At 43.6% G+C, this 14099-nt stretch overlaps 1 protein-coding gene across 1 annotated transcript in view; it reads right to left on the bottom strand.

Annotated features, from left to right (window-relative positions):
* The window catches only part of PARD6G (par-6 family cell polarity regulator gamma), a 104075-nt gene that overhangs the window by 62742 nt on the left and 27234 nt on the right, over positions 1 to 14099 (bottom strand). Inside the window, exon 2 of the mRNA XM_007172767.3 lies at positions 4140 to 4362. Within this exon, the coding sequence (XP_007172829.1) occupies positions 4140 to 4362 (223 nt within the window). The remainder of the gene's footprint in view (positions 1 to 4139; positions 4363 to 14099) is intronic.

Here is a 14099-nt window from a genome sequence, read left to right as displayed (position 1 = left end):
ATCAAAAGACACAATCCACAGAGTAAAAGGCAACCCACAGAATGGGAGAAAATGTTTGCAAATAATATATCTGATGAGGGATCAACATCCAGATAAATAGAAACTCCTAAAACTCAACAACCAAAAACAAACAACCTAGTACAAAATGGGCAAAAGACTTCAATGTCTATTCAATGGCCATTAAGCAAGTGAAAAGATGCTGAACACTACTGGTAATCAGGGAAACACTAGTCAAAACTACAACGAGCTACCACCTCACACCCATCAGGATGGCTATTATCCAAAAACCAGAAAGCAACGAGTGCTGGTGTGGATGTGGGGAAACTGGAACCGTTACACAGTGTTGGTGGGGACGTAAAATGGAACAGCCACTGTGGGAAACAGTATGCGGGTTCCTCAAAAAAAATCAAAAACAGAATTACCACGTGACCCAGAAATTCCACTTCTGGGTTTGTACTCAAAGAGGATCTCAAAGAGATATCTGTCACTCATGTTCACAGCAGCATTATTCACAATAGCTTAAATGTGGAAGAAACTCACGTGTTCATCAACGGATGAGTGGATATGCACAATGTGGTATCGTCATAGAATGGAAGGAGGACTAAATTGTGACACAGGCTACGACATGGCTGAACCTGAAGGACATGATGCTCATGACATGCGCTGGCACAAAAGGACAAATCCGGAATGACTTCACTTACGGGAGGTGCTCAGAGTTGTCAAAATCCTAGAGACAGAAAGAGGAATGGTGGTTGCCAGGTTTGGGGGAGGGGAAATGGGGAGTTACTGTTTAAAAGGCAGAGCGATTCAGTTTTACAAGATGAAAAGGGGACGGAGGGTGGCGGCCGCACAGCGCTGTGAATGTGTTTAACGCCACTGAGCTGAACACTTAAGAATGGTTACGATGCTAAATTTTATGTTGTAGGTATTTTAATACAATTTCACAAAACAAAAAAGTACAAAAATGTGGAAAATGTGGCACTAAATAGACCATGAAAAGCACGCTTGTTCACAGCGTGAGCTCAAACAAGCAGGCAGAGCAGTGCCTACTTAGCCTCATCTGGAACACGCGTTGGCAACCTGTGCACGTCTGCAAACGATTGTGAAAGGGCCCTGCGTACTGACGGTGGGTTACAAACAAACTGGACCGAGTTCACAAACACAGAATCTGCACAGGATGAGGACAGATCATAAATGGAATCCTGTAACACATGGCTGTTTCATCCACTTGGCATTCTTTCCCATCTGTACTGCAGTCTGGACCCTTTAGTACTTCATTCCTTTTTATGGCTGAATAACATCTCATTGGATGGATATACCACATTTTGTTTATCTATTCATCCACCACGGACACATGTTTTCCATATCCTAGTATTTTGCTGAGGGGTTTTTACATCTGTATTCATAAGGGATGTTGGTCCGTAGTTTTACTGTGGTGTCTTTGTGTGGTTTGGGGAGGGGATTAGTAAGTGGCAAACAAATTCATTTTCCTAAACATCACTGTGGGTGTATTTCAACATCTATTAGAAGAATGACTCTTCATTTGTGATGGTCAAACAATTTCCTCTTACAATACACATCAATGTACAGAAAGTTATTAAGTAAACTACAGACCAGGTGTGGTTACAGTAAGATCATGAGAATGGCATTACTGTGACCAAAATCTCGGGACCCATGCTGTAGGAAAAGGACATGGGACTTGAGTGTCACCTCCAGAGGAACCTCAGCTCTGCCCCACCCATGATGGACACCCCCTTTCACACGGTGAGCGAGCCTTTCCTGAACACGTAGGGCACCAGGATGGCTCCTGCTTGCCGCCGTCCACAGAAACACGACTGCCCTTGTCTCTCCCACTGGGATGCCGTCTTCACAGCTGGACTCCATTGAGGACAGGGAGAGGAGAGCCCCAGTTTCCCCAGTTTCCCCAGTGATGGAGGGAGGGGCCAGGCTTTGGGAACATCAGGAAGATTTTCCTCTCGAAGCCCGACAATAACCTGAGGTAGGTTCTCCCACTGTACAGATGGGAACATTAGGGTCGGGGGCCGCAGAGCCGGTGAGAAAGTGCTGGGGGCGGGGTGTGAGTTTGGCTCCCTGCTGCCACCTCACAGAGAAAGGCAGGGGCTGGAGGCGAAGCCTGCACCCTTACAGCACAGGACGGTTAGAAACCCTGCGGCAGCTAGTTAAGCTCTGGGCTATTCCTCTGAGGCCAACGGAAAGAGGAAAAGAAAAATAATAAAGACAGGAGGCAGGGCCTGAGCCAGCAAGCTGAGCAGCAAAGCCATCCGAGCGACCCGCGGAAGCTGGTACATCCCCCGCCCCCCGCGGCTTCCTGCCTCACCTGAGCTTCGGAGACTCGACAGCACAGGCTGCCAAGTGTCCCTAGGGCTGCCCTCCAAAGGGCAAGAGTGCCTGCGGCGGTGCTCCCAATGCAGCAGTACAGTGGCCTGTTTCCTACACAGGTGGCAAAGCCCGTGTGCACGTCCGTCACTCACACGGCTTCATGCCCACTACTCACCCTTCCGCACCCTGTGAGACAACGCCGCGACCTGGGATGGCCAGGGCAGACCTGTGGACGTGGGATCTGGACCACGCGCCAGCCCTGGGGGCAACTGATGATACAACACAGAGCGAGCAGAATAAAGAGACAAGGGGATGGGGGCGGCGGGGACACAGGCCAATCGAGACCAGGCCTTGCTGAGAGGGTGGGCGACAAGAGGCACCCAAACGACGTGAGGAGCAGCGCCCGCCCCCACCTCCCGGCGGGCGCAGCGGGGTGCGGGTGTGGCCACTGCAGAGGGAAGGCCCTGCAGCACAGGGGCCGCAGCCAGGGGCTGTGCGGGGCCTGAGGCCCCAGCAACTCCACGGGAGAGCGAAAGCCAGTTCCCCCAGGCCACCGTGAGGAAGTGACAGCTGTGTTGACTTTCGGTACCATCAGCAGGACACCCAGGCTAAACAAGGGCTGCAGATGCAGAGCTTTCTGATCTAGTGCCAGGGAACCAGTCCGAAGTGAGGTCAGCAGATCCCCTGCTGCTCCCTCGCTACACACTCCGTTCCAACACCACAGACAAGAGGACGGCAGCAGCCAGCGTTCAGAGCACGGGCTGCCGGCCAGCACGCTCTGAGCACTCGGCATGTGCGGACGGCTTGGCGGGCGAGCGCTCTTCGAACACCGTCACGCAAAGGGGGGACTCGGGCGGAGGAGAGAGGGCCAGGCACCTGGGCCCGCACCTCGGCCTCCTGCAGTCTCACACTTACCAAGCCTGGCTCGGGCTCCCGCAGCCGGGAGGGCCCCCCGCGCAGCACGCTGTGCTGCAGCTTCTAGTGTCCATGAAGCTGCCCCACTGCCCCACTGCCCCAGAGGCTAAGATCATTCTCTCTCCTCCCCATACGCCAGAAGTCCACAACGGCGAGTACGGTGTCCCCACCGCCATGCTGCTCCCCCAGGGTGGTCAGCACTTGCTGTGGGCACAGAGGTCTGCTCAGGGAAGAAGGGACGGTCGTGACCAGGACAATCATAAGGTGCCTCTTTCTTTAACCTCAGGCCTCGCCTGCAGGTGGCTCTTTTCTTCAGTACGTTATGTAGAATTGTTAGGGTTCTCCCAAGTTCAGAGACGATAAAACAAATCTAACACGCAGCTCTGAGAAGTGACTCCACAGCAGGGTGCCCCACCTTTCAGCCGCTAACCTGTGTTAGTGATTTATTCTCACATAAAATGATACTGTTCTTACTTACAGCAAAGCTAGGCCTTCAGCGCTAAAAGTTAACCGAAGTTATAATCTAAAGCTAACATTTTTTTCAACCCTAAAAAGACAGCGGAAAACATATACTAACAACCAGAAGTTTCATTCTTGGGTTACTGGCTAATGCATCCAGTTAAAATACTGAAAATAGCGATATTATTTTTCCTCAGTATTTAAGAATCATAAGTCAACACGATTTCAGGTGGAAAATGCAGCTTAAATATTGTTAAGCCTTTCTCAGAAATTAACGTTGACCAAACAGATGTTAATTTCTTTAGTCTCCCACCAAAGGCTAGGAAACAGAGTAACATGGCTCTGAAATGACAGACAAAACAGAAAAGTGCATTTATTTTTTAAATGAGTGCCGGGCAAGAGCAGCAGCTCAGCCTCCTCGGTACCTCGTTTCTGGATGAAGACCCTGAGCAGGGGGTTTGCGCTGGAGACCGCCTTGCAGAAGTTGTCATCGTTGTTGATGGGCAGCAGGTCGCCGTGCACGTCCGCGTAGCCGATGGTCACCTCGGTGTTGGAGATGTGATGGGTGTGCACAACCAGCTTGTAGAAGTCTTCGAACTTTCCAGGCTTTTGACGGTCCAAGGAGAACCTTCGGAACTCAGCTCCAAACTACAACGAAATAGACAGCGGGTACGCGAACAGCAGGGAAAGGGCAGCAGAGTCGTGGCTTGTTCGCCTGACAAAGGAGCATTTACAGAGCCTCCAGGAGGCCTGGGACACAGCTGCGAACGGCACCCCAGTCCTCAGGGCCGCGCGAGCCCAGAGGGGAGGGACCAGTTCACTCAGCATGGACCACGTCCTGAGTGCAGGACAGGCGCTGGAGCTCAGTTTGTGGGGGACCCTCACCTCATCTGAGGACGCTGGGGCGTATCTCCAGGCCCAGGCAACAGTGTCTGCACAACCCCGGGGCAGCCTTAGACACTCAAAGGTGGGAGGGAAGCAAAGGCCAGCTGCAACTTCTGAACTCTTTCCTAAGGGCAATGGGAGGTCCTGGAACAAGTGTAATATTAAGGAAGGAAACGACTTGACATGATTTGCATTTTTAAAAAGACCAAACGGCTGCACTTCAAAAGGATCAGATGCTTCACAAATCTCTGGGGTAGGAGCATGGGTTCTGGACTGGCCAAAAGGACAGAGCAGGTCTTTGCAAAACAGATGCTATTCACTGTCCTGTTGTAGGAAGCATGCAGGGCCCACCTCCTTCCTGTCAGCCCCTAGCTCTGGCTCAGATGCCCACAGAGTTGCCTGCAGACCTCCAGGCCACCTGCCAGGAGAGGACCCTGGGTCAGCTCCCATGGGCCGACTGTCCAGCGATCTCAGGAGAGGACCCTGGGTGAGCTCCCATGGCCGGACTGTCCAGCGATCTAAGGACACCGCCTGTTTGTTCAGCCTGAGGCTGCTGGCTTAGGACATGCTGTTGTTCCTCACTTGCCAAAGGGGCCTTTATTCATCAGGCAGGACAGATGCTGTGCTCTTGTACATAACTGACAACTAATTATATTGGTTCCAAAATACACAAAAATGAAATGTCTAATGTTTACACAAACTAATAGTTACATCATCTAGACATTATGTCAACTACTCAAGGGCAATGCGACCCAAACCATACAGGTGTGAGTGGTTCTAAACTTTGGGGAGGCATCAGAATCACCTGGAGGACCCCAGAGTTCTGGAACTGCCTGATTTGGAAGGCAGCCCAGGAATGTGCATTTTAAACAAGCTCCCAGGAGAAGCTGATGGTGCTGGTCTGCAAAGCACACAGACAAAACCACAGATTTAAAGGGAATCAGTCTTCAGACCTCAACCTCCACAGATCTCTTAGAAACAGAGCCTCAGATCCCATTTCCCTTTTTAAAAGCAAAGGACAACACCCATCCTGCACTGCCCCGGGAACGAAAAACTTCAAATTTGGGAAAACCACCTTCAATGGCTAATCGAAACTAAAGCCTGGCTCCGCAGGCCAGGGCCCAGGGGAGCACTCTCCCTCGTCCCCTGCTGTTGCCAGAGATGCCTCCCCTTGCGACGGGGTCCTCTCCCCTTTACTTAGAAGACAAGCACCGTTCTCCTTCTCCGTATTTTCTCCAAGCACTCACGAGAGCAGCTCACAGTGAGCAAGGCACACCCCACCCCTTACCCACAGCGGAGACGTCCCGGCCGGCAAAACCGTTCCAGACACAAGAGACAAGCAGACGACACAAGGTTAATGGGATTTTTCATAATCAGTTACCCAGTCACATCACGAATGTTTATTTCAATAGCAGTCAACCACCATCTTTCCAGTCTCATATATCTCACACATGCTGACTTCCAGAGCAATTAGTTTGTATCAGTATATGCCTTATTTTCACTAAATACACGAGAAGAGCTTCATCATGTCTAATGAAACCAGTAAGAGTATTTTTGACTTTTATATCTAATTCTCAGTTGAATATTCCCCCAAACTGGACACAACACACTCACTTTCATCCAAGGGACACCAGGTAACTCTCATTCCTCTCCCTCCTGCTAGACTTATGCTGCATCCTGCAATTTAAGTAAGGAGAAACAGCATGCAGTAAATAAGTTAGTTCTGCAATGTTTTAGTCCTAACTGCACTTGGTAATTAATTTCAGATGAAATTTAACTTGTTTCTCAGTTCTTCTAATAATTTTCCTCAAAATACATGTTACTTTGAAGTGCAAATGAGTTCTGACTTTTTCCTGACACAAAGTCTGATTTCTGTTGGATAAAGAGGCTGGCTTTGTCAATCCAGTTATATGTTGAATATGCTTCATATGCTGAATGAGTTCCACAGCTGGGCAAAGAGAGGTGTGAAATGTGATATGATAAAAGCATTTTTTCAAGCTTTTTTTTATTGTGGCAAAATATACATAACATAAAATTCACCATCTTAACCATTCTTAAGTGTACAGTTCAGTGGCATTAAGTACATTCACACTGTTGTACAACCATCACCACCATCCATCTGCCTTAACTCTTTATCTTGTAAAATTGAAAGTCTATACCCGTTAAGCAATAATTACCCATTTCCCTGCCCCCCAGACCCTGGCAACCACCACTGTGCTTCCTCTCTCCCTCCCTCTCTCTCTCTCTCTCTCTCTCTCTCTCTCTCTATATATATATACACACACACACACACACATATATATATATATGCATATAATTCTTTATCAGATACATGCTTTGTAAACATTTTCTCCCATTCTTTTACTCTGTGGATCTGGGTCCTTTAAGTAACCAGGGTGCTGGGAGGGAAAGCTGGACTTTTGATACAGTTCTGTAACTTACTTCCTAACCTAGGTCAGGCACAGTTAAGGCAAGTTTTTCTTAAAACTTTCCTTAGTAAGTATTGAACTTCATTTGAAATTGGTAATGGAGTGAGCCATTTTACGGGTCTGATTATCGGATAATAGGCGAAGGAGTGAAGCTCAGCGGTCACCCTGTCGTGAGTCCTTCCGTGGAAACACAGTCCAATGAGACGCTGAACACCTTAAAGGGGTGGTGAGTCCCCAGTGAACTTCAGTGTTGGTTCAGGCATTTCATAGGGATCCCTCTACCCTAATGCAGTGGTCTCCAAATGTCACAGATCCCCTCAAGAATTTTGAAAAACCTACCACTATGAAGAGGATAATATACTTTTAAGTTGGCATCTAAATTCTTCATAATAAAAATAGTTGCAAAGGATATAATGTCCAGCATGCTGTAAATATTTCATTTAAAAATATTTTATCATATGATCTTTTAAATATAGTCAGTGAAATCTAAATGCCATAGTGATTTGATACTACTATCATGCATTTTAAAATAGAATGAACAAGCTCTTTTGTAACAATCAGAAATTCCACAAGGATGAGAAACCCCCGCTCGCCACAACTAGAGAAAGCCCATGCACCGCAACGAAGACCCAACGCAGCCAAAAAAAAAAAAAAAAAAGAAATTCAACAAGGTTCCTTTTTCTCTTTGATCTCTTGTTTCCATTACACTGCTCCAAGAGAATTTAACCCTGATAGTTTATCCTAATAATTTATGCTTGATTACCCTATCACTCTTCTCTACTACAACAAAATTAGATAAATTGAAATTAAACATTTTCCCCAAGGCCATAAGGCTCTCTTTGTGAAAAATATTTCAAAGTTGTTTCTAATGGGTATAGAGTTTTAGTTTTGAAAAAAGGAAAGTGTTCTGGAGTGGATGCACAACAATCTGAATGTAATTAACACTACTAAAGTGTACACTAAAAAATGGCTGAGACGGTAAATTTTATGTATGTGTATTTTATCACATTTATAAATCGAGTAATATAAAATAAACAAAAATAGATTTTTACAGTAAAAAAGTTTCTAGATTGAGTCATTACAATTATTAAATCAAGTTGGAACATAGTTATAAAACTTGACAAATGATTATTAGCCTTCCAAAGTAAACATTTAAAAAATCTTTTGTTTAATATTAAGTATTTATTGCTAAATGAGGCAAGGGTAGCATCGATTCTTCTGCTGTTTCTTTTTGTTGTGGTGTTGGCACTGAGAAGCCTTTTCACATGAAGGAGGAGATAGGCACAAAGATGCTCAGCCCTGTGAATCTCACCAAGTCTTGGGCCAGAAGTAACCAGAGAGCAGCCTATCATTAGAATTATTTCAAACAATCTATTAGCTGACAATTCAATTAGGACCACTTTCAAGTTTGTTGAAAACAAAGAATTGGAAAATACTTGACTTAGAAGATTTATTAACCAGTCATTAGAGCCACTCACTTTTTCAATTTCTGGTAACTACACCAAGAATTATACGACAATGAATCGTGCCGGCTAATTCCTTCATTTGGAGGCAACTTGTCTGATCTGATAGAACAGGGAAGTAAAAATATAAAATTAGTACCACATGCCAATATTTTTAAAAAATAAAATAGTTTTGTCATGATAAAGTTGGACCCTCACCTAACACCATTACAAAAATTAACTCAAAATGGATCCATGACCTAAATGTAAGGCCTAAAACTATAAAATTCTTAGACAAAAACGTAGGGCAAAAGTTTCAGTCCATGAGGTTTGATAATGAGTTCTCGATAAGACACCAAAGGCACAAGTAACAGAATTAAAAAAATAGACATTGGACTTCTTAAAAACTAAATTTTGTGCATCAAAGGACACTATCCACAGAGTAAAAAGGCTTTAAACAGTGATAAATACAGTCGTACCTCTGTATCAGCAGAATCCTAAGAAGCTCAAGTCCCTTATAAAATGCCACAGTATATGCACATAACCTACGCACATGCCCCACCCCCCATACTTTAAATCAACTCTAGATGACATATAATACCTAATACAATGTAAACACTATGTAAATAGTTGTTAATACAATGTAAATAGTGGCCAGTGCACACCAAATTCAACTTTTACTTTTTGAAAATTTCTGTAATTTTTATTCTGAGTATTTTCTATCCACAGTTGGTTGAATCCACGGATGCAGAACCTGTGGATACTGAGGGTCCACTGTATTCAGAATATATAAAGAATTCCTAAGCAAAATGTTATTCAGCCTTAAAGAGGAAAATTCTGGCTTTTGCTACAGCATGGGACCTTGAGGACACTATGCTCAATGAAATAAGTCAGTCATAAAAGGACAATACTGTACGATTCCACTTATATGAAGTACTCAGAGTCGTCAAAATCATAGAAAGTCCCATGGTGGTAGCCAGGGGCTTAGGAGGAGGGGAAAATGGTTAGTTATTGTTTAATGGGTATAGAGTTTCAATTTTATAAGATAAAAAGAGTTATGGGGATGAATGGTGATAGCTGCACAATAATGTGAATGTATTTAATATCACTACACTTAAATGATTAAGATGGCAAATTTTATGTTCTGTGTATTTTTAAAATTTATTTGTTTGTTTATTTATTTATTTATTTTTGGCTGCGTTGGGTGTTCGTTGCTGCGCGCAGGCTTTCTCTAGCTGCGGTGAGGCGGGGGAGATGCTTCGTCGTGGTACAAGGGCTTCTCATTGCAGTGGCTTCTCTTGCTGCAGAGCATGGGCTCTAGGCGTGCGGGCTACAGTAGTTGTGGCACCCGGGCTCAGTAGCTGTGGCTCATGGGCTTTTTTGCTCTGTGGCATGTGGGATCTTCCCAGACCAGGGCTCAAACCCGTGTCCCCTGCATTGGCAGGCAGACTCTCAAGCACTGCGCCACCAGGGAAGTCCCTGTTCTGTGTTTTTTAACACAAATTAAAAAAAAAAGATCTAGGGTTCCTTGTCAAAATGGCTAATTCTAGATATGAGTCAAGAACTTTATATGAGCCCATGAATCTCATCCTTCTAAGAAGCAAGGAATTATCAAAGACTATTAGGGTCATATCAAAAGGACTCAGGGGGGCTTCCCTGGTGGCGCAGTGGTTGAGAATCTGCCTGCCAATGCAGGGGACACGGGTTCGAGCCCTGGTCTGGGAGGATCCCACATGCCGCGGAGCGACTAGGCCCGTGAGCCACAACTACTGAGCCTGCGCGTCTGGAGCCTGTGCTCTGCAACAAGAGAGGCCGCGACAGTGACAGGCCCACGCACCACGATGAAGAGTGGCCCCCGCTTGCCACAACTAGAGAAAGCCCTTGCACAGAAATGAAGACCCAACACAGCCAAAAATGAATAAATAAATAATAAGGAAAAAAAATTTAAAAAAAAAAGGACTCAGGAACTAGTTTGAATGATCTCCCAACAGCTGAAGATGGGAAATTTGTGCATTTATCATCTATAAGGATAATAACTGCTATGGATTGGAACACATCTAATATGCATAAATAATGCATATTTGTTTATAATGAGAACCAAAATTTTATTTTTTACTTTTTGGAGGATGCCAGGGAACCAACCTACTATTTTGTTTATAATGAGAACCAAAATTTTGTTTATTTGTTTATAATGAGAACCAAAATTTTATTTTTTACCTTTTGGAGGGTGCCAGGGAACCAACCTACTACTTTGAAAATAAGTAAATAAAAGGAGAGAATCAAGCATTTTCCCCAAAGAAACATCATTAATTATTGGGAAATTAACAGATGTAACAACTCCTTATTTCCCAAAGCTTGCAGATAAATTAACTGTTATTCCATTATTATCTTGATAATATTTATTGAATTTTACAGCTGACCCCACCTGTTATTCCTACAATAGGATAGTAAAAATGCGGGAGGGGGGCTTCCCTGGTGGCGCAGTGGTTGAGAGTCTGCCTGCCAGTGCAGGGGACATGGGTTCGAGCCCTGGTCTGGGAGGATCCCACATGCCGCGGAGCAACTGGGCCCGTGAGCCACAATTACTGAGCCTGCGTGTCTGGAGCCTGTGCTCCGCAACAAGAGAGGCCGCGATAGTGAGAGGCCTGCGCACCGCGATGAAGAGTGGCCCCCGCTTGCCACAACTAGAGAAAGCCCTCACACAGAAATGAAGACCCAACACAGCCATAAAAATAAATAAAAAATAAATAAATAAAAAAAAAAAAAAAAAAAAAATGCGGGAGGGGGTTCACCTCTTTAAATTTTTTAGTTATCTCAAATATGAAATAAGGAAGTCAGTAAGCAAAAATGAATCGGCCTCTAAATGAAATTTACTTTTATTTCCTTTAAAAATATTACATAAATAATAAAATGATCATTATAATTAGAAAACAAAGATTTATCTGCACATCTATTTTGACCCTCTTTCCCTTCAGGAAGAAGGGATACTTCTGACAAATGCTTGTTGAATGAATAATACCTAGAACTTAGTTGCTACAAAAGTAATATGCTATTGAGTACACTATGTTACTGATAAAGTTCTTTGTCAACAAGAAGCTTTTCCTTGGTCAAGAAGCAAGGAGACAAAAAAGAGTGGTAGAAACCAAGATAGCTAAGAGCTTGGGAAGTACAAGTTATTTGTTGTTCTAAATTAATCTTGAAGTACTTCTAGAGCGGTGGAGTCATGATCTGCAAAAATCTGCTCCTCCATAAAAGCAATAAGAACACTGGTAAAGATAGGAAAAAATCAACTTTTTGAGAATTCTGGAAATTAACCAAAGGTTTGCAAGCAATAATCCAAGGTGCATTTATTCCAGAAAAGCAGCTGAATCTCAGAACAGCAAGTTTTACAGTGTTTGAACTTGCCCCGTTCCTCAGCTTTGAAAACCAGCAGCCTAATAGCTTTACAGGGGGCAGAACTGGTTTGGAGCTCACCCAAAAGCCCCATACTTATAGAACTGTCATCTTTAAACCTGTCTCACAAGTCCCTGGAAAAGCCCTGTTCACAGGGTTTGTCTCTATGTGACCTGAGTCAGAGATCACTCATTGGGAAAAGCCCTTTCCTCAGGACATTTGTTAAGAACAATCAGCAGCAATTGTCTAATGATTAAAGATTATACAATAAAAGTTGCATTTTTAAATGGAATTTTTACAACATGAAGGAAATTATATCCTTTGTAACTATATTTATTACAAGAAAACTTAGATGTAAACTTCAAAATATGTTATCTGTTCTATAGAGGTAATTCTCAAAATTCTTTTAGGGGGTTGTAACATATGAAGATTACTGCATTAGGGTATAGGAATCTCTGCAAAAGTACCTGAGTCAAGTACCAGCTGGGACAAACACAATAAAAAGAAATGCTGGGGATTCCCACCTGTTAGGATGACTACTGTCAAGAAACAGAAAACAAGTATTAGTGAGGATATGGGGAAAGTGGAACCCTTGTGCACTGTTGTTAGCAATGTAAAATGATACATCCACTGTAGAAAATAGTATGGCGGTTCCTCGAAAAATTAAGAATTACCATATGGCCCAGCAATTCCAATTCTGAGTATACATCCAAAATAACTGAAAGCAGGGTCTCAAAGAGATACTTGTACACTCATGTTCATAGCAGCATTATTCACAATAGTTTAAATGTAGAACCAACCCAAGTTTCTATCAACAGATGAATGAATAAGCAAAATGTGCTTTATGCATGCAGTGGAATATTATTCAGCCTTAAAAAAGGAAGGCAATTCTGGCATATGCTACAACATGGATGGACCTGGGAGACAGTATGCTCAGTGAAATGAGCCAGTCACAGGAAGACAAATACTGTATGACTCCACTTACATGATGTACTTAGAGTTATCACTATCACAGAGACAGAAAGTAGAGTGGTAATGCCAGGGGTTGGGGGAAGGGGAAATTGGAAGTTATTGGTTTTTTGTTTTTTTTTTTGAAGGGAGGTCACTTAGTACACCTTCTTTATTTTTGGCTGCGCCACGCGTCATGCAGGATCTTAGTTCCCCAAGCAGGGATGGAGCCCGTGCTCCCCTGCCCTAACCACTGGACCGCCAGGGAATTCCCAGAAGTTATTGTTTAACAGGTATAGAGTTTCAGTTTAACAAGATGAAGAGTTACGAGGATAAATACTGGCATGCTTGCACAACAATGTGAATGCATTTAATACCATTAAACTGTACACCTAAAAATGGCTAAGATGGTAAATTTTATGTTACGTATATTTTACTACAATAGAAAAATGGAGGAAAATTTTTAAAATGCTGGGGAATGAGGTGTCCATAGAAGGCTTTGATAAGCTCTGATATATTCCTGGAAATATAAGGGCACATTCATGTGCAGGACTGTGTGCATGGTCAGGAAAGACATGAGAAGGTTGTAATCTCTCATATCTGGCTGACTTTGAGATTCTGTGCAATCAGGAAGTGAAAGCTAAAGCAAAGTTGTAAACGACTGAAGTGTTGAAGACGTGCCGCAATACGTACGTATAACCAAAAGGGTTGGAGACTTATTGGTTCAAATCATTTGAGGAAATCTCTGTCCAATCATCAGATGACCATTAAGCTAACTAAGCAGAGCTTCAGTGGTCACATATGAGAAAGAATACACTTTTTTACAGCATTAGTCCAGGAAAGTCACTCAACAAACAAACAGCAGCAACAACCACAAACCCCTGAGGGAAGAGTCTGGCTTTCAGAGTTATCAGGTCATATTATTTAAAATGTTTAGTTTTCAACAAAATTATGAGATATACAAAGAAATAGGAAAAAATGGCCAGAGTTAAACAAAACAGTCAATGCAAACTGTCCCTGAGGGTGCCCAGAAGCTGCACTTACTAGACAAAGATTCTTAGATAAGCTACTATAAATATGTTCAAATTAAAGGAAACCATGTATAAAGACTAAAGGAGACCATAAAACAATGTCTCACCACTAGAAAATAATAGAGACGAAAATCATTTTTAAAAAAAGAACCAAACAGAAATTCTAGAGTTGAAAATTATAATAACTGAAATGAAAAATTCCCTAGAGGGACTCAATAGTAGATTAGAGGTGGCAGAGAAAGAATCAGCAAACTTGA

This window comes from Balaenoptera acutorostrata, chromosome 13 (genome assembly GCF_949987535.1).
Source record: "Balaenoptera acutorostrata chromosome 13, mBalAcu1.1, whole genome shotgun sequence".
Taxonomy (NCBI): Eukaryota; Metazoa; Chordata; class Mammalia; order Artiodactyla; family Balaenopteridae; genus Balaenoptera; species Balaenoptera acutorostrata.
The sequence above is the reverse complement of the archived record's forward strand: the minus strand, read 5'-3'. Positions and strand labels throughout refer to the sequence as shown.